At 54.2% G+C, this 23,008-nt stretch overlaps 1 protein-coding gene and 1 long non-coding RNA gene across 5 annotated transcripts in view; both read right to left on the bottom strand.

Annotated features, from left to right (window-relative positions):
- The window catches only part of MBP (myelin basic protein), a 104,445-nt gene that overhangs the window by 6,326 nt on the left and 75,111 nt on the right, over window positions 1-23,008 (bottom strand). Inside the window, exons 5-8 of one of the 4 annotated variants that reach the window (XM_005223934.5) lie at window positions 19,416-19,493; window positions 4,771-4,878; window positions 3,790-3,825; window positions 3,383-3,415 (exon numbers count right to left, since the gene is read on the bottom strand). In XM_005223934.5, coding sequence (XP_005223991.2) covers window positions 3,383-3,415; window positions 3,790-3,825; window positions 4,771-4,878; window positions 19,416-19,493 — 255 coding nt within the window. 4 annotated transcript variants of the gene reach the window in all.
- Window positions 5,420-19,409, bottom strand: LOC132343748 (uncharacterized). The gene is made up of 2 exons (XR_009492687.1): window positions 13,460-19,409; window positions 5,420-12,814 (listed from the first exon to the last, which is right to left on the bottom strand). It is a non-coding gene; the product is annotated as an uncharacterized lncRNA (long non-coding RNA).

Here is a 23,008-nt window from a genome sequence, read left to right as displayed (position 1 = left end):
GCCCAACCCCAGGCTGTTCTGGCCGTTGGCACAGACCCTTCATGCCAGCTCCCCCAGGGCTCAGCAGACTTCACACTTGGGGAATTGGGGGCTCATCTGTTTTTAAAGGGCAAAGACACAATTCCTAACTCTCCAGCTTGGAGAGGGCTCTTGCAGGCCAGAACCAGCTCCCCTGGCTGCGCTGTGGGTGCCCTGAGTGTGGATGGACCAGGATTCTTCCAGGGGCTCTGGGCTGTGAGTTGGTGATCATAGAGGGAGGCGGGAAAGTGGGCTGGGAAGCCGTGTCCCCCAGCTGTGCACCTGGGCACCATCCCAGGACCGGCAACCGGGGTGGGTCTCAGCAAACCCGCTCCCTGGCTGTGTGACCTTGGGCAACTGTCGGAAGCTCTCTGAGCTTCAGTTTCCTCTTCTGTAACATGGAGATGATGGACAACCTGCTCTGAGACTGGAGCTTGTTGCTCTGAACTCTGAAGCTTGCTGAGGGGGCTGCCTGAGGAGCCCCCACCTCTGCCTCCAGCTTCTCTGGGGGGACCCCTCTCACTTCAGGGAGGATGGAGAAAGCTGGCTTCCCGCAGGTAGCAATGACACACAGTTACTGAAATGTAAAGGCGTGTGTCTCTGGGGCCAGTTTGCATTCATATAAGCTCTAGTTTCAAAGGGACCTTGCACTGTGAGCACCAGAAGGAAGGGGGACTCTGGGGCTCAGACATGATGAAAGTTAGCGCCGTGGGGTGCATGTCCCTTGCACAGATCTCATGCAACGGACAGGCTCTGGGATCTCACTTCACATTTTGCCAACAAGAAGTGGGACTCTTTCTGCCTGGGCCTCTCCTGAGAATTCTACAAATGAAGTAAAACCGTCTCTGATCGAGCTCTAGAGCCCTTGGCCTTAGCCTGTGGTCCTTTTCGGTGTCAGGACGGTGTTGTGGGGCTGGAGGGAGCTCGGGAAGCGTGGAGTCCATCCCTCTGGTTCAGGGGTGCTGGAGGTGGGCTCCAGGAGCTTCACGGATCTTGCAGGCCAGCTCCCTCATGTTTGGACTGAAGCTGGACCAAGGCCACCTGTCTAGGCCCCCACCCCACCCCACCCCAGCGCTACTTCTGTGGGTTCCTTCACTTTCAGCCAGAAACAGATGCTGGGAATAGATGCTGGCCACTCAGAACGAGGCATCCACTTTCACGTGAAAATCTGGTTTCAAGGGGTGTCAAGTGCGTTGAGTCTCGGGGACTACGCACGAGGGGCGCCTACTGCTGCCCTCGCATCCCACAGTTTCCACGGACACACTCCCTTGGTCACGGTCGCAGGGGCCAAGGACAGTTAAAGAGAGCTGCGCTGAAGGATAGACCAGCAAGGGAGAAAGCCGTGCTGTCCCACGCGAGCCTGTCATGCTCTGACTCTGTTGATTTTCTCCAGAATAAAATGCTTCTGAGAATAAAATTCAAGGATTGGTTTTCAGATTGATAATCTGCTGAATTTTTCTCCTTTCAAATTTTTGGTCACTTTTATCTTTGGACAACCTAGAATTTGCCAGAAAAACATACAACGTAGTTTAGAAAACTAGTGAAATTTTCAGGATCTCCAAATGAAGACAGTCATGCAGATCTCGGAAACCAACAGACCGGCTCACGGAACACAGAGCAGAATTTTGCTTTGGAAAAAAGAGAAAATTAACGGGTTAGTGGGAACAAAAACGGAGACATGGAGAGGCATGCAAAGGCATTCTATTAGCTGCTGGGTTGGAGGGGCCTTAAACGACGGGAAGAAAAAAGGTCTCCCCCCCCCCGCATCACTCTCAGTCGTCAGCGGCTCTGCCCTGGTCCACCACGCCTAGAAAGTTAAGAGGCAGGTCGAGTAGTTAATGAAGTAGGATATCTGAGTCAGAAGTGGGTTTCATTCTTCAGTGTCACCTTTTTCTCCTGCTGGCACAAGAAGTCCGTCATTAATTGGCTGTGGCCGCTGGCCCGCATCAGTTCTCTACATCATCGGCACTCTTTGCAAATTCATCAGATCAGAAAAAGGCTCACGTGTATCTGTATGAATGTCCCAGCAACCTCTCAGTTCACTCTGCAGTAATCATGTGTCGGAGCGGTTCCAAGAAGCTTCCTCTGCCTTTTCTCTGAGGGCGGATGCCTCCCTCCCTCCTTCCTTCTTTTTTAAAAATGTACTTACTTTTTATTGAAGGATAATTGCTTTACAGTATTGTGTTGGTTTCTGCCAAACATAAATGTGAAGCAGTCCCTCCTCCTTCCTTCCCCGCCCTCCTCCCCGCTCTTCCCTTTTCTCTTTCCTTCCTTCCTTCTTTCTTCCTCCCTCTTCCCTTTCTTCTTTCTTTCTCTCTAAATTCATGCATTCATTTCTATGTTGCCTACTGACTGTGCATCAGTGAGATGCAGGCTCTGCGCTAGAGAGATCTTGTGTCTCCAAGGACGTTGGAGAATGTGTTTCTGTTTCCAAGACAGACACAGTTCCTGGCCTAGAGGTTAGTGGGCCTCTATTTATTCTGGAAATTTGATCAAGACTGTATCTAATATTTACTGGTAAATACTGCTGTTTGGTTGCTTAGTCGTGTCCAACTCTCTGAGACCCCATGGATGGTAGCCCACCAGGCTCCTCTGTCCATGGGGTTCTCCAGGCAAGAATACTGGAGTGGGTTGCCACGCCCTCCCCCAGGGGATATTCCAGACCCAGGGATCCAACCTCAGTCTCCTATGGCTCCTGCACTGGCAGCCAGGTTCTTTACCACTGAGCCACCAGGGAAGCCTTTACTAGAAGGTAATTTAGTTAAAATACAGATCAGCATTAGAAGTTGGTGTAGACACCAAATTTTACTAGAAGCTGAACAAGTCAGCCCTTTAAGATTTTCATGGACACTTAGTTCTCAGAAATTCCTAAAAAGGTTTTTCTGGATGGCTTGGTATCTAAGCTTTAGTTATTACTAAATCAAAACCCAAACCAAAATCTTTTGGATCACTTAGGTTGTTATAAACTGAGTAACTGAACTCAGCATCCTTTTGCGTTGTTAGCAGAATCACCGTTTCTCAACAGAATGTCAACATCTGGTGGGGTGGGGTTAGCTCTTTGGACAGGTGCGCAGGCCGACTGCAGGGACTGGACTTCCTCCTCCGCTGTTTTGGAAGGAAGTCAGGAACTTTCTCAAAGACGGGGGTCCTCCTTTCCTGGGGAGAGTCCAGCAGAGTCTCCTAGGAGCCCCTCGGTGTGTGGGCCCCGGGGCGAGAAACAGGAGCGCTGGAGCTAGGAGGAAGGGCCTGCTGTGGGGGAAGCAGCGGGGCACAAGCCGGGAGGATGGAAGGAACGTGGACGTGCGAGCCTCCGGGCCGGAGAGGACAGGGGAGGGGAGGGGAGGGCGGGGCGCGCGGCACCTACCCAGCTAAATCTGCTGAGGGACAGTCCTCGCCCCTGCGTGAGGAAGAGAAAGAGAAAGTAACACAGGGATCAGTGCAGGCACGGCGCTCTTTCATACAGCAGGAGACACAGAACAGCACTGAGCTGAGGCAGGAAATCGGTTTTGTCAGACGCGGCGCATCCCTGCGCGTGGCCACAGCTGCCCGGAGCCGCCCGGAAGGAGGACTTCCGATCCAGGCAGGGAGGGGAGGGGAGTGCTATCTGCCTGGGACAAGCGTTTCTCAGCCCGTTCTAGTTCTACGTGGGTTCCACGTGGCAAAACATCTTGGGGGGAAATGAGGGAGCGCTGAGTCCAGCCTGCTGTCTGGCCCATTCAGGGGTCCCAGGCGGGTGAAGCAATGGCGGTTCAGTGCCTTCAGAGCCCTTACCTTTCCTTGCGATGGAGGAGGTGTGCGGGGTGTCACCTGCAAAGACACAGCAGAATGGTGAGCTGGGGCGTGGTGCCTCCTTCACAGCGGCCCTGACCGCCTCGAGAGGGCCTCCTGTGGTCACCTGTCACCCCTGTATTCACCCAGCTCGTGTCCAGTTCCCAGCTAGACGGAGCTGCTTGCTGGGAGGGTCTGGCACCAATGGTATGAGAAACCACCTACTCGATCTCTGCCCTGCGACCCTGTTCTGTCCCAGGTGAGGGAGAAACACAGGATTTGAGGATCTGAAAGCACCCAGCGGCACCCAGATCGTCCAGAACACTCTGAAAGTGTTTGGGAGGATGTGAAACACGCCCAGGGCTCTGCACTCTGCGAGGCGAGCCCTTGATGGAGAGGGCGAGTGTCACAGAGACCTCTCTGGGGTCGGCAGTCAAGGGCCCCAAATACTAGGAGCCTCAGAAGGAGAGCCCTCAGGTGTGTGGTCCCTAAAGCCCTCATCATCCTGAAAAAGGAGGTCTATAACTAGAGCCTGTGCTTTTGCTTTGTTTTTAAGACTTTATTTTTTTTTAGAGCCAGTTCTAGGTTTCTAGAAAAATTGCACAATAATTGCAGAGCATTGTCATGACCTACCATCCTCTGCACAGCCCACCCCCTGCCTTCTGTGTGGTCATTTGTTACAACTGGTGAGCCAATCTACCACCCTCCAGAGGGTTATAGCTGTGTCCCATTGGGATATTCTCAGACCCCCCCCTCCCCATAGATTAGAGCTGTCACCTGGGGATGTGCTCAGACCCCTTGTGGATCAGAGCTTAGAGTCACCTGGGGATATACTCAGATCTCTCCCCCCTGGATTAGAGCTGTGTCACCTGGGGACACACTTAGGCTCTCCTGGGTGGGGGCATGGCCAGGCACCCCTCACCTCTCTGCTCCCCCACCCTCGCCCTGCACCCCTCCACTCCCCACCCCCACGCCAACACTCACGATGTTCTTGAAGAAGTGCACTACAGGGTTTTCGTCTTGGGGCCGGCCGTGCTGCGCCTTCTGGGGCAGGGAGCCATAGTGGGTGGTTCTGGCCGCGTGGTGTCCATCCTGAGAGACAGGGGGAGACGTCTGGAAGGTCAGAGGAGATCTTCACGGGGACCTCCTGCAAGCCACCGGGACAGTGAGCCGCAGCCTCGCGAACGCCTCCTCCATCCCCAGCTCGGGGCGTCGTTCAGAAGGACCCTTCTTGCTCACAAGGTGCTGTTGTCAGCAAGTCTAGAGTGTGCTTCTCGGGAGTTCAGTGCGTTTACTGGGCTCAGTGTTGCTGCTGGGACTCGTGCTCCTGTCTGGATTGTCACTGGCGTCACTGGCACTAGTTACAGGGGCGTGTTCCCACACGCGTCACCATCAGTGTCTATGACTCTCTGCAGATGTCCTCCCACCCCATCCACCAGGTCGGAAGCCCTGCAGTCATCCTGGGCTCTCTCTCTGCTCTATTTCCCCTTTGGGTCTGTTCACAACCCTTATAGGCTTTTCTTTAAAATAGTCCCTGCATTTGTCTCTGCCCCACATTGACAGCAAAGCCGAGACTGGGGCAGCCCTGCCGGGGCCCCGCCCTTTCCTGCCCAGATTCATTTGCAAAGAGAGGATGCTCTGTGCCTCCTGTCCACTCCCCCCTCCACCCCCCGGCCAGCCCCTGCGTCTGCTCACAAACTGGACCCTTCTCTGCAGCCCGGGGAGCAGGAGGAGCAGCTGAGAGCTTACACCACACAGCACATCCAAGTTTTCTCCACTTTCTGAGAACTTGTCTTGGCTTTGAGCTGTCCAGTCCCTCTCTGTCTTTTGAACGAGGTGTCCACAGGCCCTCCAGTCCTCCTTCTGTGACTCTGCGCCCTGCTGGCCCCTCAGGTTCTAAGTCCCTCCTTCTGCGGGTCCTGCAGGGGCCCAAGCTCCCTGCTCCCCCTGCCTCTCCCCACTGTGCCCAGACCCCACCTCCCCGATGCCCCGGCCATGCGTTCTGCCGGTTGCAGTTCTCAGTTTCTCTCGGGCAGGCTCAGCAAGTGACCTGTTTCCTGTGCAGCTCAGTCACAGCCTCCCTCGGAGGATGGAGCCAGGCCTGGGGGTCAGTGCTGAGCCTCCCTCCCCGCATGGGGCCGGAACTTCATGGTATTCAGGTTCCTCGCGCAGGAAGCCCAGGGATTTGTGTTATTCCAGGTGGTGCTCGTGGTGAAGAACCTGCCTGCCAGTGCAGAAGATGTAAGGGACTCAGGTTTGATCCCTGGGTCGGGAAGTTCCCCTGGAGAAGGAAATGGCAACCCACTCCAGTATCCTTGCCTGGAGAATCCCATGGACAGAGGAGGAGCCTGACAGGCTACAGTCCATGGGGTTGCAGAGAGCTGGACATGACTGAGCAACTCAGCACTCAAGCACATGGGCATGATGGCGTGGGTGGAGGCCGATGCAGTGGACATTTGAGTTGAAGACGCTGGCCACAGGGGCGAGCTGGAGCATTTCAGGAAGTGCTGAAACACTTCGCCCTCCTGACTCTAACTCATCCTCTCTGTGGGTGCTGCCAAATAATCTGCTTCTCCCTGGGTTGTGTTGTCTGTCACCCAGGGCCAATCAGATTCCGTCACTGCAGGCCAACCCTACACATTCTTCTCCAGTGAAGGAAAATGTGAAACCAAGAAGTAAAAAAGAAAACAGATGAGCTAGGAAACTGTTTAAGTTACTTGTGCATATGTTCTGAGTCACTTCAGTCGTGTCCGACTCTCTGTGACCCCGTGGACTGTAGCCCGCCAGGGCCCTCTGTTCATGAGATTCTCCAGGCAAGAATACTGGGGTAGATTGCTGTGCCCTCCTCCAGGGGATCTTCCTTAAGTTACTCACGTCAAGAAAAGTATCTTTTGTGTTTAGACACAAAAATATCTTTGTGTCTAAATATCCAGTGTATCTGGCAAGTGAAGTTATTTGTTAAATAGCACCTTGCTGCTACTGCTAAGTCACTTCAGTCATGTCTGACTCTGTGCAACCCCATAGACGTCAGCCCACCATGCTCACCCGTCCCTGGGATTCTCCAGGCAAGAACACTGGAGTGGGTTGCCATTTTCTTCTCCAATGCATGAAAATGAAAAGTGAAAGTGAAGTCGCTCAGTCGTGTCCGACTCTTAGCGACCCCATGGACTGCAGCCTACCAGGCTCCTCAGTCCATGGGATTTTCCAGGCAAGAGTACTGGAGTGGGGTGCCATTGCCTTCTCCGAAATAGCACCTTAATGGCCCAAAATGATGAAAACAGCTCAGATTTTTGCACAACTAATGCTTATTTTGGGGTAAGAAATGGCAGTCCACTCCAGTATTCTTGCCTGGAGAATTCCATGGACAGAGGAACCTGGTGGGCTTTAGTCCATGCTGTTGCAGAGAGTTGGACATGACTGAGCTAATGAATGCATGCTTACTTTGGTGTTTATACACCATTTTTCTGCAGGATGTGTTGGAATTTTCGTCCCAGAAACATTGTGTACTTCGATTGGCCCATTCTGTGACTAAACTAAGAAAGTTTCTTAAACTTTATGAAAAGGTTTTAAATAAATGTTCAGGAGTATCATGCAGATCTGATATTATTAAACTTATTCATGCTGTGATGTAGTTAATGAAGTGTTGTGTGGACAATAACAATGTTTCATGCCTAAACCACACACATCAGCTTCTAATGCTGAAAGAAACAGAGCGTGTATTTTGGTGATTTTTATAATGAGTACCTAGGAGAAGAAGACCTCCGTGCCATGAGGGTAGTCAGTAAGTTTACTGACCTGACACTGAAAGCGTGATCCATAAAAGAAACAAAACTGATAAATTGGACCCAATCAATATTTACAACTTTTGCAAAGGTCACTTTTAAGAGAATGGAAAGAAGCTACATACTGAGAAAACATTTGCAATCACATATATGATGTGGGACGTGAAACCACAATATGTAAAGAACTCTAAACAATCAATGGTAAAAAAAACAATCAACCAAGTTTAAAAATTGGACAAAATAGGTGACTAAACACGTCATTGCAAACGATGAGCAGAAGGCAAGCAAGCACATGAAGAGATGCCCAGCATCATTAGCCATTAGTGAGACGTAAGTCAAAGTCACCCAGAGACACCACTTTCCCCTATTAGAATGGCTGCAGTAAAGAATACTGACAATACTAGGTGTTGGCTAGGATGTGAAGCAACTGGACCTCACACGCATTGCTGGTGGGAATGCAAAATGGTATCCTCACTCTGTAACACAGTTTGAGTCTCTAATAAAGTTAACCATGCACTTACCATATGACTCAGCAATCCCACTTCCTGCTTTGAATGATAAAAGAAAAATTACATGTTTTTGGAAGTGATTTTTATAATTAATGTATTCATCTCTGCTCTTTTGATGCAAGTAATTTAAATCTTACAACTTACAATCACACAAAACTCGGCCATGAATGTTTATAGCAGCTCAATTCATAATCACTAGCTCTGTAAATGAGGCAAATGTCCCTCACTGAGTGAAGTGATAAACAGACTATAGTGTGTCCATGTGACGCCGCACTGCACAGCAGTAGGAAGGAGCAGACTTTCATACACTTGACAACTCAGAGGCATCTCCAAGGCACTGGGCTCGGTGAAAGAAGACGCTCCAAAAGGCTTCATACTGTGTGATCTCACACACACATGATAGTCGTCAAAAGACTGCACTACGGGGAGAGGGACGGGAGCAGGGCTTGGCAGAGGTTGGGGTGGGGAGGGAGGGTGTGGTGTGAACTGGAAGGGAGGTTTGGGGGCGATGTGTCCCTATGGTGGTGGCAGCCATGTGCGTGTGAGAATTCACAGACCTGCACACCATACACAAGCCAGTCTCACTGTGTGTGGTCCCGCCACTTCATGGAAAATAGATGGGGAAACAATGGAAACAGTGAGAGACTTTATTTTTCTGGGCTCCAAAATCACTGCAGATGGTGATTGCAGCCATGAAATTAAAAGACGCTTGCTCCTTGGAAGGAAAGTTATGACCAACCTAGATAGCATATTAAAAAGCAGAGACATTACTTTGCCAACAAAGGTCCATCTAGTCAAGGCTATGGTTTTTCCAGTAGTCATGTATGGATGTGAGAGCTGGACTATAAAGAAAGCTGAGCACCGAAGAATTGATGCTTTTGAACTGTGGTGTTGGAGAAGACTCTTGAGAGTCCCTTGGACTGCAAGGAGATCCAACCAGTCCATCCTAGAGGAGATCAGTCCTGGGTGTTCATTGGAAGGACTGATATGTTGAAGCTGAAACTCCAGTACTTTGGCCACCTGATGTGAAGAGCTGACTCATTTGAAAAGACCCTGATGCTGGGAAAGATTGAGGGCAGGAGGAGAAGGGGACGACAGAGGATGAGATGGTTGGATGGCATCACCAACTCAATGGACATGGGTTTGGGTGGACTCCAGGAGTTGGTGATGGACAGGGAGGCCTGACATGCTGCGGTTCATGGGGTCGCAAAGAGTTGGACACGACTGAGCAACTGAACTGAACTGACCTAACATGAAACCTACCATTTTGCCATTTTTAATAGCACATTTTGGTATCATTAAGTACATTTATGATGTTGTGTGTCCATCAGAGCATCCAGCTCCAGAACCTTTCCCATCTTCCCAAACCAACACTGCACCCAGCAGATACTGGGTCCCATCTCTGGTCCTGGCCTCCTGAAAAGCCCCACCCTATGCCCCCTGTGATTGGCCACGTCAGGGACCCCTGACCAGTGGGATCACGCAGTGCTTGTTTTTTGGGGACTGGCTCCTTTCTGCCATGCACAGCTTGCATCCGAACTTCCTTCCTGCTCAAATGCCATCCCTGGGGCCCATGTAAACCGCGTTCTGTTCACTCATCGCCCCCCTTACGGACACACGGTTATTCCCACCCTGGCTGGGCTCAGGCCCTGCAGTGCCGGCGGCTCTGAGGGTGCAGCCCAGCCTGCTTCCCCCGCGTCCTGAAGTGCACCCCTGACTCTGCGTGAGCTGGACAGCCGAGACCCCGCGGCTGCACTGAGGGCCCTACGGTACTGGGGAAAGGGGCTCACATCCAGCCCGGGGGCGCCGGGCGGGGAGGTTCCGGCCAGGCCACCGGTGGTCTGTGCCATCGGCGGTCAGTGCGCGGTCAGAGCAGTGCCAGCCCTTGTCACCCAGGCAGGGCAGGAGCCCCTGGCGGTCCTGGAGGCGTGCTTTAAAGGCAGCGTGGTTTGGCTTGTTACATTTCACAATTTGTGGGGAGCAGATACTGCTTTCCTCATGCCTCGCCGTAAACAAGGGGGTCTGTTCTGTCCTCCAGGGGGATGGGAGGCCAGGGAGGAGGGGAGGGGAAGCCGGGGAGGAGGGTAGATGGCAGGGCCGTCCGGGTGCCCAGGGGGCCCCGCAGCCTCACAGCCGCTCAGGGATGTGGGGGTGCGGCCTGGCTGCTGACGCCCCCACATCCTCAGGCGGTCCCCTGACCCCATCTCTGCCCCCACCCTGGGGACCCCAGCCTCTGCCTCCGAGCTTGTGACGCACACGTTTCCCCCTCAGGAGAGCCCTGGACTTGGCTCCTGACTCAGGACTGGTTAGTCACTCCCCGAGGGGTGAACGCTCCTCCTCTCTGCTCAGAAAGCACAGAAAAGCCAGAGCCGCTCACACTTTGAATTATTTGCCAGGACTGGCATCTCTTTGTCTGCATCTATCCTGCTTCCTGATGCGAAGAGCTAACTCCTTGGAAAAGACTCCGATGCTGGGAAAGATCGAAGGCGGGAGGAGAAGGGGACGACAGAGGGTGAGATGGTTGCATGGCATCACTGACTCAATGGACATGGGTTTGAGTAAACTCTGGAAGTCGATGATAGACAGGGAAGCCTGGCCTGCTGCAGTCCATGGGCTTGAAAAGAGTCGGACACGACTGAGTGACTGAACTGAACTGATCCTGATCAGTTTGCAGGCGATGGAAAGGCAAAGAAGGAACTTGAAGGGCGGTCCTGCTGTAAAATAAGAGCCGGGCCAGGGCGGAGGAGGTGGGGAGGGGCAAGCGGCAGTCACCCCCGATCCTGAGAGATCAGAAAAGGAAAAAGGGCCGGAGGTGGGGACCCCCACCCCACACCACACTGCTCTATACGTGAGGTTAGGATGTCCACACATTCTCTCCAAAGTACATAGAGCTGAATATTTGGGAAGCGAAGTTAGAAAATTAGTCCAGTTCTTTAAAAACGAAAGCTTCAGTTCAGAAAAATAGCACTTATTACACAGGGATTTCAAATAAAGTAGAGAAGTTTGTAGAAGAAACCCTGCCCCTTGGGGCTGTGCTTTGTTCACATGCTGGTGAACCACGGGCAGACCTGGCCTTCTGTACAGGGCAAGATGTGAGTCGTGCAGGGCCTTGGCACGTGATCAAGCACGCGGAGGGTTACAGGCCCCTGACGTGTCACTCTTTCTTGACGTAACAATTAAAACAACAACTTCCTGGTGGCAAATAAAATAACGTTATGCTAAAAATCTAAATACTGTGGAAGGAAAGCCATGGGGTAAAGGACAACCGGTCATTAATGTTTGACATAAATTGCTTTTTCCCTGAGCCTGTTTGAAAAATTATGATTAATTTCCCCCCACTTGTGATAACGTGTGCTTCACCAGCAGGGGGAGCTCGTGCACTTGGCGTGCCAGTCCCATCTCCAGACACCATGAAGGACTTTTAACTATTTTCCAATTTGCTCAAACTTGGAAGTAATAACAGGAGATTAGTTTTCGCCCGACACAGTGAAGATCAATGGTCATCCGATTGGGTAAAGATTCATTCCCTCGACTCTGACGGCTATTTTATGAAAATAGGGTCGAGGCATTTGTCTGCGTCATCATTTGCATTTGGATTTGATTAGAGACGAAGGGATGGAATTGTTCCCTCAGAAGAAAATGCTGCAGCTTGGAAAAATGAACACCCACTGTGTCTGGGGTTTGTGCTCAGGGGAAAATAGAGTCCTAGAGCTTGATTTAGTTCTTGTCTGCAAGAATTTAAAATCTTTCCTGAGGAATTGATTCTTTCAAATTGTGGTGCTGAAGAAGACTCTTGAGAGTCCCTTGGACGTCAAGGAGACCAAACCAGTCAATTCTAAAAGAAATCAACCCTGAATACTCATCGGAAGGACTGATGCTAAAGCTGAAGCTCCAGTATTTTGGCCACCTGATGCAAAGAGCTGACTCACTGGAAAAGACCCTGATGCTGGGAAAGATTGAGGGCAGGAGGAGAAGGGGACGACAGAGAATGAGATGGTTGGATGGCATCATCAACTCAGTGTATATGAGTTTGAACAAATTCCAGGAGACGGTGAAGGACAGGGAAGCCTGGCGTGCTGCAGTCCATGGGGTCACAAAGAATTGGACACGACTGAGTGACTGAACAGCAAGAACAACAACCTGGATCCACCATTAGAATGCCAGTGGCGGAAATTTGAGTGAATCCTGGGTCTGGGACATGTCTCCCCTCTGCATCCACCCTGCTTGAGCTCTGCACCCTAGACGCAGTCACACCAGTCAATCCTGAGGACAGTTGGACCCTAGAGCCTGGCTCCCTCCCCTCTCTCTGCCCAGGCTTCAGTTTGCTGGCCTTTTCTCCGGATGGATGACACTCACTGGGTGGGTGCCGAGGAGGGGCCTGGAGAGTAGTGGTAAACGCCAGGCAGACAGGCATCTGAGGACTGCCCAGATGCAGACTCACGGCTTGGAGATGTCACACAGGAGAGACGGGCCTCTAGAGGACTTCGGAGCGCAAGGCTCTGCCCTGCGGTGTGTTATGGGGAGCACGTTTCTAGCCCTCACAGAGCGCCGGCTTCCCTCAGGTCACAGGCGGTAGCGAGAGGCACTGGGGCTCCTGCTCTTGCACTCTGTGTCACTGTGCGCTGGCGGTGGGGAACTCGGTCCTTCAGTCACAATGTGCGTGGGTGACGAGCGTCGCTGACACCTGCTCCATCTTTTCCGCGTTGTGGGGAGGGATGTGAGCTCTTTGTGGAGCTGCTGTTTGGAAACGGTTGCCCTTTTTAAAACTTGAAATCGAGCATTTTCATGGAGGTCACGAGTGTGGGTGCCCTCATGCCAGGGTGCCTCACCCACCACCTGCGGGTCTGTTGTGATGGGTGCCTCAGAGCTGCCCCGGGTCTGGCCCGTCAGCAAGCAGCTAACCCTGTGATGGGGACCTTGAGGTGACCGAGGCCCGCGTCCTGCAGCCCGCCTCGCTCAGGGACAGGTGGAAGCGCCGCGTCAGAAGGACGCAGCCCAACGTGACCTCTCTGTGGATCAGCCTCGGCCGCGTCCAGATGGTCGTCCAGAGGCTAAAAGCAGGACCCTTTTCTTTCTGGCACTTTCTTAGTCAAGTCGATCCTGTGAGTTCTAGCTGTGCATGCAGCCCTCTGTGTCCCCAGGCTGATATAAAAGAGGAACACGGAAAGAGGTTCCTCCGTGTTTTATGGGGTGGACACATGGTTATTTTCACCTTGTTTTACAAGTGTGGACGTGGCTACTCGAAGGGGTTGTGTGAGGGGGTGAAAAGCACCCAACGAAGCAGCCGTGCAACACACACACACACACCTTGGTGTTTCAGTTTACAGGTTGAACGCGGTAGAATTCCGCTTGCACTCACAGAGCGGCGGTAAGAATACACACCTTCATAGATGGTTCCACCAGTGGTCCGGAGAGTGAAGGAATTTGCCTTTTGCTGTTTTCAAGCTGCAATTTGCATTTTGATTTTTCCACAATAAAAGCCTTTGGCTTTGTGGCACCCTAGGAAGCCCAGATCCAGCGAGTCATCTCTTTCACCTGCTCGGAGCCACGGGCTCCAACAGTGTGGGTGTCTTCCTGAACTGCCGACGATAAGGCAGAACAACAGAGTGAGACTTGGGAGCAGTGAGAGAGTTGCGTCTTGGGAAAGTGTTAAGAAAGCCAAAAGTGCTTCCTCCACATTGTCGTCTTTACATTTGAGAACCAGGAAATGTAGTCACAATGGAATGGCTCTTCTTTTCCTGCCCTTTTCCCTTGCTTTACGCTTCTTTGGACGGTTTACGGAACTCCCCCAGAAATCTCGTTTTGGTGACTACAGGGAGTCGAGGACTTAAGGAAATCCTCCTCAAGGACTTTCCGAAAAAGCAGTGTTGTGAACATCTTGTGCTGAAAGACTCTAACCCATGGCCGTCCCGTCTCTCGGCCCGTCCTTGGAAGGCAGGGTCATGGCAGTTATGTGCTCCTGTGGCATCTGGCTCTGAGCTAGCTGCTGGTAAAATATTATCTCCTAGAGCATGTGAACTGAAGATCACAGGCCTGCAGAAGAGATAACACATCTGCTGGAAACTGTCGGAGCTGCAGTGCGCCCCCTTTCAGAGCTGGCCCCAATGACCACGGCGTGTTTTTGCTCCAACACCCTGACCCTGCGATGCTCTGGCCGTTCCCAGAAACCACTGGACAATGAGGCCGATCTTGTTTATGTAAGTTTTTCAGAGGAAGCAATTGCTCCACTTCTGGTCAACCAGCCCCCGGTTCGCCTCAGGGGAGAGCGTTAGATGCTTTCTGGCAAGGTCGCTGCATTTCGATTGTGCAATCTGGGGAGAGAATTCTTGTTAGTCTGAATGATCCTTGCAGTCCTCCCCTGAGTTTTCACCCTCAGCAAGTTTAAGAATATGTTTGCTCCTGAATCATCAACTCGACGGAGTTTAATTAAAGCAGTGGACTCTCTTTCTTTAGAGAAAGCCTTGCTGTGTCAGCAGTGGGCTTTTCTCAGTTACAGGAGGAGCACAGGCAGAGCTTTCGTTTAGGTGGAGATTTTAGGTGGCCCATGACATGTTTTTTCCTGGCTGTTAGCAAGTGGGAAGGCCAGCGGGTGGTCTGTGTTTGTGGGGAGCTGTCTCATATTCTGCCCAGAGGGACTGTCGCTTGGGCCGAGATAGGAGGGCCTGGCTTCCAAGCTGGAGTTTCTACTCTCAGCAAGTTGTGAAGCTGAAGGCAGTGGGGGGTGGGGTGGGGGAGGGCACATCAGCCTGTTTCCCTCTGCGATGTTTTGCCTGAAACGAGTGAATCAAAGCCCCCGGCCTCTTCTGGACCAATTCTTTGCCTCCATCGATGGCCATGCAAGGACTGGATTAGAGGCCTCCGGGCAAGGAGGGAACCAAATCTCCAGGCTGTGGGTGTGAGGTCACCCTGGAGGGAAGTGGGTGTCACACGTCACAGCCTATGTGTCCGTTGGTTCTGTGAACACGCAGTGGCTGCCTGGCTTCTGGTAGGGGCTTAGCCTCAGGTGGAGGCCTTCAAGGCTGGCCTCAGCTCTCACCCCGGGGAGTGGACCGGCAGGGGGAGGAGGAGGCCGTGTAGGGGGTCCCAGCCGGAGCTGAGAGCTGCCGTCAGGTCCACGAGGACATTGCCCACGGTTGTGATTTCTACCCGTAGCTCCACCGTCTCATACCGCCTGATATGCAGCTGCCCGGGGCCCTCCTGCCCAGGAGCCTCCAGGAGGGTCCCTCTGCCATACCTGGGCCACCCTCACTGTCCTGGGAGCCAGACCTCATTCCCGTCTCGGGCAGCGCTGGGGAGCTCATGGCCAGACGCCCGGGCTCACGGTCCCCAGAGGAGGGGCTCAGCGCTGCTTCTCAAACAGGGCGGCGGGCTGGTGCTGAAAGTGACGCTTCTGAACGTGGGCATGCAAGCTTCCTTGTCTCCTGTCTGCAGGAGGCAGGGCTGGAAGTTGGCATTAACTGCTCCGACTTTTCTTTGCTCCCATTTTGGAAGACCTCAGTGTGTCTATAGTATGCACATGACTTCCCAGCGTAAACATCCAGCTAACGCCTTGGTAGCTGCACAAACCAGTCTCCCAGGGCACCTTTCCTTGGCTTAGAACTCAGTTGTCTCCTTACGCAGAGTGGCAGCGGGCGGTGTGAGGGATGCAGAGTCTGGAAGGCTTATTTTTGGGAGGAAAAGCCGAGTTGCAATGGGCTTTCCTGCAACTGAAGGCCACGGGCCCCTGGGCGGCTGTGCTGTGAGGTAGCCCCTCTGGGTGGGGAGGGCAGAATAGACCCCAGGCACGACCCCGGCCCGACCCCTTGAGAGGCCAGTCCCCGGAGACCCAGACGGCCTGCGCCACATCAGCGTGGCCCCCAGGGAGCCTGATCTGCTCTGGGTCCCCACAGCCAGACCGTCAGGGCCTGTCAAGACTACCCAACTCTGGTCCGAGCCATTTCCTTGGAAATGAGGAAGAAATCGATTCAGAAAACCTGGAGACAGAGTACGAGGGAAGTGTCTGGAAGGCTTTCCGTGTGAGCCCAATGCCTGGGGCTGGGGGCTGACAGACGGAGGTCTGTCCCCGGAGCAGAACAAGGTCGTATATGCCTCAGGCATGCGGAGTAGCTCCCGAGCATCTGCCTTGGGGCTGGAGGGGGCTGTGCTGTTCATGTGGTTGCGAAAGGGCCCTGAGACAGGAGGAAATGGCCATGGGTCCGTCCCCACAGAGATGCTCGCAGTCCCCGACTCTGACTCTCCAGTTGAGACACTGAGGCCTGAGGGCAGGAGCGCAGGGGCTGCAGCCAGAGCTGGGCTGTGGGGCCCCGGGGGCGGGGTGGGGGTGTCTGCTGCACCCGTGATGCCCGGTTTACCGGCACAGGGTGGTGCTCCCGTTTCCCTCCATCAGCCCGGGGTCCCGGGGCGTTGGCAGGACAGACGGTTGTTTCTGACGTCGCTGCCAGTGGCTGGGGAGGGAGGCTCAGCGCAGACACCGCAGGTGGAGGGAGAGAGCAGACCCTCAGCATGTGCTTCCACGCACGCACACTCCGCGCTTCTCCAGGCGCCAGGAGCCCAACGTGGCGAGCCCCAGCCCCTGGGACGGTTGGTGCAGGTTCAGAGCGGGGAGGGAGGCTCTGGACAGACCTCTGGGTGCTCCTCTACCCCTCAGGCGGGTGGCCCCACAGTGGCCTCTGCAGGCTCATGAGGACCGGGTCCCCAGGGGCTGCGAGGGGCAGGCAGGGGCTTAAGGAAGCCGGTAAGAGCAGCTGCCAGGTATGGGAGCAGGGCGTCCCTGGCTCTGCCTGCGTCTCCAGGTGCAGGTGGGACGGGGCCCGGTCAGGCACGGCTCCCTGCTGCCCGCTCCGGGCACCTTTCCGCCTCCTTAGTCCACATGACCTCTGGATGATGCGGCTTTCGGAGGCCTGGCTGTGTGGGCCCGGGAGACCCGATGGGGAGCCGGGAGGAGGAGGCCCCGTATCCCCCACGGAGCCGTCTTCCCCGCTGTATGTGCATCTGCTCCTTGTTCCACCCTTGGAGCCTCTGCTTTTCCGATTCATCCTGGGTCCTCCAGCGTCATCTCCTGCGTGGACGTGGGCTCCCTGCCACCTTCAGGTCAGCCCTCGAGTCAGGCTGGGGTGGAACTAAGTAGTGATGCGTCTCCTGGAATCGAAGGGCTCCTCATGGGAGCCCCATTCTGGAAGGGCCTCCAAGGCGCTGAGCCTGCTTGTTTCTTGACAAACAGCCAGTGGGGCTTTCTCACCCTTCCTGCAGAGTTTGTGCAGAGAGACAGAGAGAAGATGGAATGTTCCGGAAGGTCTGGGTGTAGGATGTCAGCCTGAGTTTCTGAGCCTCGGGGGGAGGATGGGGGAGGCTTCGGTGCTGAGCTGTTGGGCCTGGCACCACGGTTCCCAGCGTGGCTCCGGCGGGCAGCTCTGTCTCCTCCAAGCTTCTTTCACGGCCCTTTCTTGTATCTGAAAACCATTCAGTGCCACCAGGCGCTTCAGCCCTTTCCCATGGCTGGTGCCTTTTCCTCTCCAATAAACATAACCTCTTTTCTTTTTTTTTAGTTCAGAAAGTAGTTGCTATATTGTTTTTTAAGGGAATAAAGAAAAGTCAATAAACCTTTGGGTTTTTAAAAATTTGATCTAATCTCTTTCCTGAAATAGTGAAGAATTTGACGTGCCGGGGGGAGACATAGTGAAGAGATCGCAAAGACGGAGGCCTGTCACTGGAGGCCCTGGCGCCCGGCCCCAGGGCTGTGTCTGCAGAGCCCGGGGATGGCACCCCTGCAGGTGTGAGAGCATGCATGTCCGTCCCACTTGTACACGTGGGCAGAGCACATCTATCATGAAGATGTGGAGGGCAGGCCTGCTGCCTTTGTTCCAGCAAAAGAGAAAAACCAAACACTCTGTTGAAGGTTTCTATTTATCCCCCGAACACCGAAGCGCTGGCCTCTCGCCCCCCACATTCTGTGCTGAGTCTGGGATTTCTGGCAAAGTCTCTGCCTGTCGGAGGTGGAGTGTGTCTGCTTTCTTACGGTGATGTGACCCACGGAGGCAAGGGCGGGGCTCCAGACGGCTTCAGGGCTTAGGGCGCAAGGGGGTCCTTGTCTGACCCCCACATCCCTGCCACAGGGTGACTGTGTACCTCAGCCCCCACACCCTTGCCCCAGGAAGGCATTTAGGGCCAGCCCCGGCTTCCTCCTGGCTGAGTCTGAACCACCTGAGGCCCAAGGGCTGCAGAGAACATGTGCCTCCAGGGGGTTGGGCCCACACCGCCTTCCTGGGGATGGGGGTGTTGCTTTGAGGAGCCACCGAGGCGAGGGGGTTCTCTGTGCAGTGAGCATGGTGACCACGCCTGAAACACGGTTCCCCTCTCTCTGGGGGCGGCACCCCTCTGACCCACTGCAGCCTGGAGTGGAGGTTCCATTAACCCCCGGGGGCTTGACGACAGTGCCTCCCACTTAGCCTGCAGCCCGGTGTCTGCCCAGGGCCCAGCGCCTCTGAGCCTCCTGTCCCTGGCCTCCGCGGCCACCCTGCCCACCTTCCTGGACCGGCTTTCCGGAGCCGCCTGTCAGGCACGCCTGCTCCTTCTCCGGGGCTTGCCAGGTCTGGGGTCTGTGGCCCCACCATCACACAGGGTGACAACCTGTCTTCCTGGCTCTGGCGTCTCAGCAGATGTGGGCGCCCCTCCCACCCGCCTCCTTCCCGCTCCTGCCCCTCCCCCGTGCGTCTGTGGAGGAAGATGCACAGTGAGGGTCCCTGAGCCCCCACCCGGGGCCCTCCCATGCCCTGTTCCAGCACGAGGTGTCCTCCTCCTGTGTCGTCCCAGGGTGGAGAGCCGGCGCCGGGACACGGTGCCCGCTGGGACCCACGGGCCTGAGAGCGGAGTCTCAGCCGGACGGCACCCTGCACCTCCCCGGGGTCACCCCAAGGTCCCTGTGCCCCCCATCCTGCGCTCTGAGAGTCAGCTGAGACTCTGGAGGACTGACCACAGGCTCCTCCTCCTCCCAAGGATGCTCACTGGGCTCGCGCCTGGAAGGGCTCATCCACCTGGCATTTGGCGGGCACGCAGAGTCTGTTAGGCGCTGGTTCTTAAAGGCCGCGTCGGGGTGGGCCAGGCCTGCCGCAGGCATCTCCCTGCCCTCACCCCGCCCGCGGCCCTGCAGGGCCCCCAAACCCAGAATCGAGGCCCTGCTTCCCTCTTGAGGCCCGTCCTCTCGGTCTCTGCATTTTCCTTTGCCGCACCTCCCCAGGAGCTGCCCTGCAGGGGAGACAAGCTGCCTCTCCGAGGCTCCTGGGGCGGGAGCGAGACAGCCCCGACGCCGTGTGGCCGCGGCCGCGAGGAGGAGCCGTCTTACCTGGTACATGTTGCACAGCCCGGGCGGGCTGCGGGCATGGGGGCCCAGGGGGCTCTTGCTCTGCTTGAGCCACGGGACCTGCCAGAGGGACAGAGTGGCGCCTGAGTCCGCGCGGGCACCCGGGCTGGCCCCACGTCCTCCGGCGGACCCCGGGTGGGGAGGAGGGCTGGCGGGGTGAGGATGGGAGGATGTGGCCTGGCAAGAGGGTGGGCAGTGGACCAGCTGGGGGCTGGGTGTCAGGGGACACACGGAGCGAGAAGACAGAAGGGGGCAGCCCCCGAGAGGACCGCAGAGAGATGGGACGAGAGGGAGGCTCGGGGGAGCGTCCTGCCCTAGCGCCTGCGCCGGGGCCGTAGCTGGCTTTGTGGCCACCTTCTCTTAAACACGCCACCGGCACCAGACATGTGGGTCCAAGACAGCTCCACGTGAAGAGCTGAAAGGGCCTTTCCAAGTCTGTAGTGGAGTGTATTTGACACGCCGAGGCATTTTATTTTATTATTCTTTTCCTTTCAGAGTTGAGTGTGTTAGCTTCTGCACGGGACAGACACATCTTTCCCACTCTGTGGGGGTCACCGTGACATCTGTTATGCTGGACTCTCTCGGTTTGCCCTGGAGTAAACGGAGGTCATTGTAAGGGCAACGGAGTGTCCCTCCGGCAGACCACTTGCATATTCTTCTCTGCTGTTGGTGACATTTAGGAGTCTAATATTAATAGGGACTTAATAGTCCTTCGTGAGTTATGAATGAATGTAAACTTTATTATAAATCTTCCTCAATAGTATTTGCTCTGAGTGCATTTTTCCTGTTCTATTACCTATGAGACAGTTGCCAAATCGAGCAACTTTGAGGGATGTGGTAGAGAATATTATTACAGGACTAAGGACAGGGGCCTGCAGGAAGGGCCTCTGATGGCGATGACAAAATGGTGAGAGAGAGAAACAGAGACAGCGGACGCCTTACAGAGGTCAAGAGATGAAGGCAGTGTAGTAGATGTCAAGAGAGGTCTTAAACTGACGACAGATGAAATGGATTTTTAAAAATGACGTGAATAGCTGGTTATGCATGGAGATAAGCAGTAGTTGTGATATGGGGAAGCATTATGGTGTTCTAGAAATATTATTGCAAAGTGAACAGAATTCCCGGAGGCAAGTCTGTGGTGAGCCTGTGCTTGGCTGGGTAGCTCATGTTCAGTTTTCTGCACATGTGAGAGGCATGCTCTGTGCCAGCAAGAAGCACTGGGCGTTGGGTACTTAAACGAGTAAGACACGGAGTATTTATTTAGCAGCATGTCTCGGTGGACAAGCTTGAGGATTCTCTGCCTCTAAGAGGCCTGGCTGCTCCCACCGAGGGTGAAAACCCTCAAAAACGGCCTGTGGGCCAGTCCACGCTGGCACCTGGTCCACAAAGAAAACTTTCTGGTCCTCTATTTCACACTGCGTCCCTTCTCCATGACGATGTCGTCTCTGCAGCACTTTCAGGCAGCTCTCGGGGCTGGCGGTAAGCGCCCACCACTGCCATCCCTGGCCTCCTGAGTGTTGGTCACAGAGCCTGGGATGCTGGCCAGAGGCGCTGAGATGGGGCGGCCCCCTGGGCAACCCCCCAGTGACCGGCCCCTCCCGCAGCAGCAGGAGGGACGATGTAGTTGAGGCGGGTTCTCTGCCTCCCGTCCAGATACGCTCAGGGTCAAGGGGAGGTTATCTCTGGCAGAAGAAGTGGGGGAGCCAGCCCAGGTGGGAGGAGAAGAGGCAGGAAGGCGTCACGTGTCACCCCTGCCCGCCTTTTACTGCTTCCAATGAAGCAGGATGATTTCTGGGCACGTAAGAGTGTTTTGATGTCTGTGACGGAAAAACTCGAAGATAACCTATTAACCAGAGTGTGACAAGAGGCTTCTCCAGTTCTGGGATGCTGACTCCGCACCTTAGTAATTCGCACGAGAGACTGAGGGTGTGTTTTTTTCCCTCATGATGAGATAGTCTCTCAGATATCAAGCGGAGCTCTCTGTCAACCAGTAAGAATCGGCCATTCCTTTTGCCAAAAGGAAAGTCAATGATGATGGAAATCAACACCAGAAAGTGGAAGTGAGTTTAACAGGAGATGAATTAAGAAGAGGGTCTGGTGGCAGGGTATGGGTACAGATGAATGGAAGATAAATCAAAATTAATTCCATATCTTTATGCTTATTTCTGGGGCTTTCCTGTGGCTCATTCAGTAAAGAATTTGCCTGCAATGCAGGAGACTCAGGTTTGATCCCTGGGTCAGGAAGATCCCCTGGAGGAGGAAATGGCAACCCACTCCAGTATTCGTGCCTGGAGAATTCCACAGACAGAGGAGCCTGGCGGGCTACAGTCCATGGGGTCGTAAAACGAGTCGGACACGACTGAAGCGCCCTAGCACAGCACACGTGTTTATTTCCGGCTTACCAAGGCTCCCAGCTTGCACTCCACCTTGCATAGTCACTGTCTGCCTCACACTCCGACCTCAGATTCTCCAGTGTTGATCTGACCGCCTGGTCTGCACCCTCCGGGGAGTCCAGCTGGGGGCAGTCTTTCTGTGCTCAATCACTCAATAAGTGCTGTTGTGGGTTCCGTGTCCCAGACACACAGGAGGGTAGAGACACTCCCCCGACGTGTGCAGGACGGCATTTTCAAGAAATACTAACAATCAGGCAGAGTGAGAACTGTCCTCACAGAAGGATCAGAGAACAGAAAGCTCTGTGTGTAAAGCTGATGCTTGAAAGCAGAGCACAGAGCGGGTGCGCAGGCGCCAGACTCACCTGTTGTTCAGCTGCTGTCAGGAAGCCAGTCACACATGTGTTTAGTAAGGGAGGGACGTCAAAAAAGACAACTTAAAAAACTCACGTGCTATGAATTAGTGTGTTAAAATGTTTAATAAATGCATTAAAAAGGGAGAGATATATAAAAAGTAAAAGGTCATCACAAAATCAAATCGGAATACAGACAGCAGAAGGCAATCAGCATTAAATACATCAACACAATTTACAAACGTTTCGCTCGGAGGACCAGTACATTGCCGCCCACACAGGGGCGTCACATTCTGACCGACCTCTCGCCCGGAGCGCTGAGGGTGTGGAGGCCGCAGGAGGACACGGCGAAGTACTGGGAGCCAATCAATAGCTGATCCATAATCGATCAGAAGAATGACATTAATACTTCAGAAGGGATTCCTGTAGTAAATCTCAGCAAGTGTTTCTTTGGGTGTGGAAACAAGTACACCCAGCATAAAGAGATTTTTCTCTAGAAAGGTCTCTGGCCAAATCTCTTGGCAAACCCATGTGCTGCGTGGCTGGGTGGGTGACACTGAGATTCCTGGGTTGCGTGTTGTGAGCGGACTCACTCCCAGCAGAGGTGAGTGAGTGCAGCTCTACTGGCCCCAAGCTCGGGGCCAGACTCGATGGAGGGGGCACCTTACCCAGACCCTTCCTGCTGTGTCCTTCACATCACCCTCCAATGTCACCCTCCCCGGGGGTTACAGAACACATCTCCAGCATTAGGGTACCCTGTTAACAATGAGGAGTTAGCAGTTACTGTACAACTAGAATGTGAGTGAAATTAAAATGCAGTGGAGAAAAGGCA

Source organism: Bos taurus, chromosome 24 (assembly GCF_002263795.3).
Source record: "Bos taurus isolate L1 Dominette 01449 registration number 42190680 breed Hereford chromosome 24, ARS-UCD2.0, whole genome shotgun sequence".
Taxonomy (NCBI): domain Eukaryota; kingdom Metazoa; phylum Chordata; class Mammalia; order Artiodactyla; family Bovidae; genus Bos; species Bos taurus.
The sequence above is the reverse complement of the archived record's forward strand: the minus strand, read 5'-3'. Positions and strand labels throughout refer to the sequence as shown.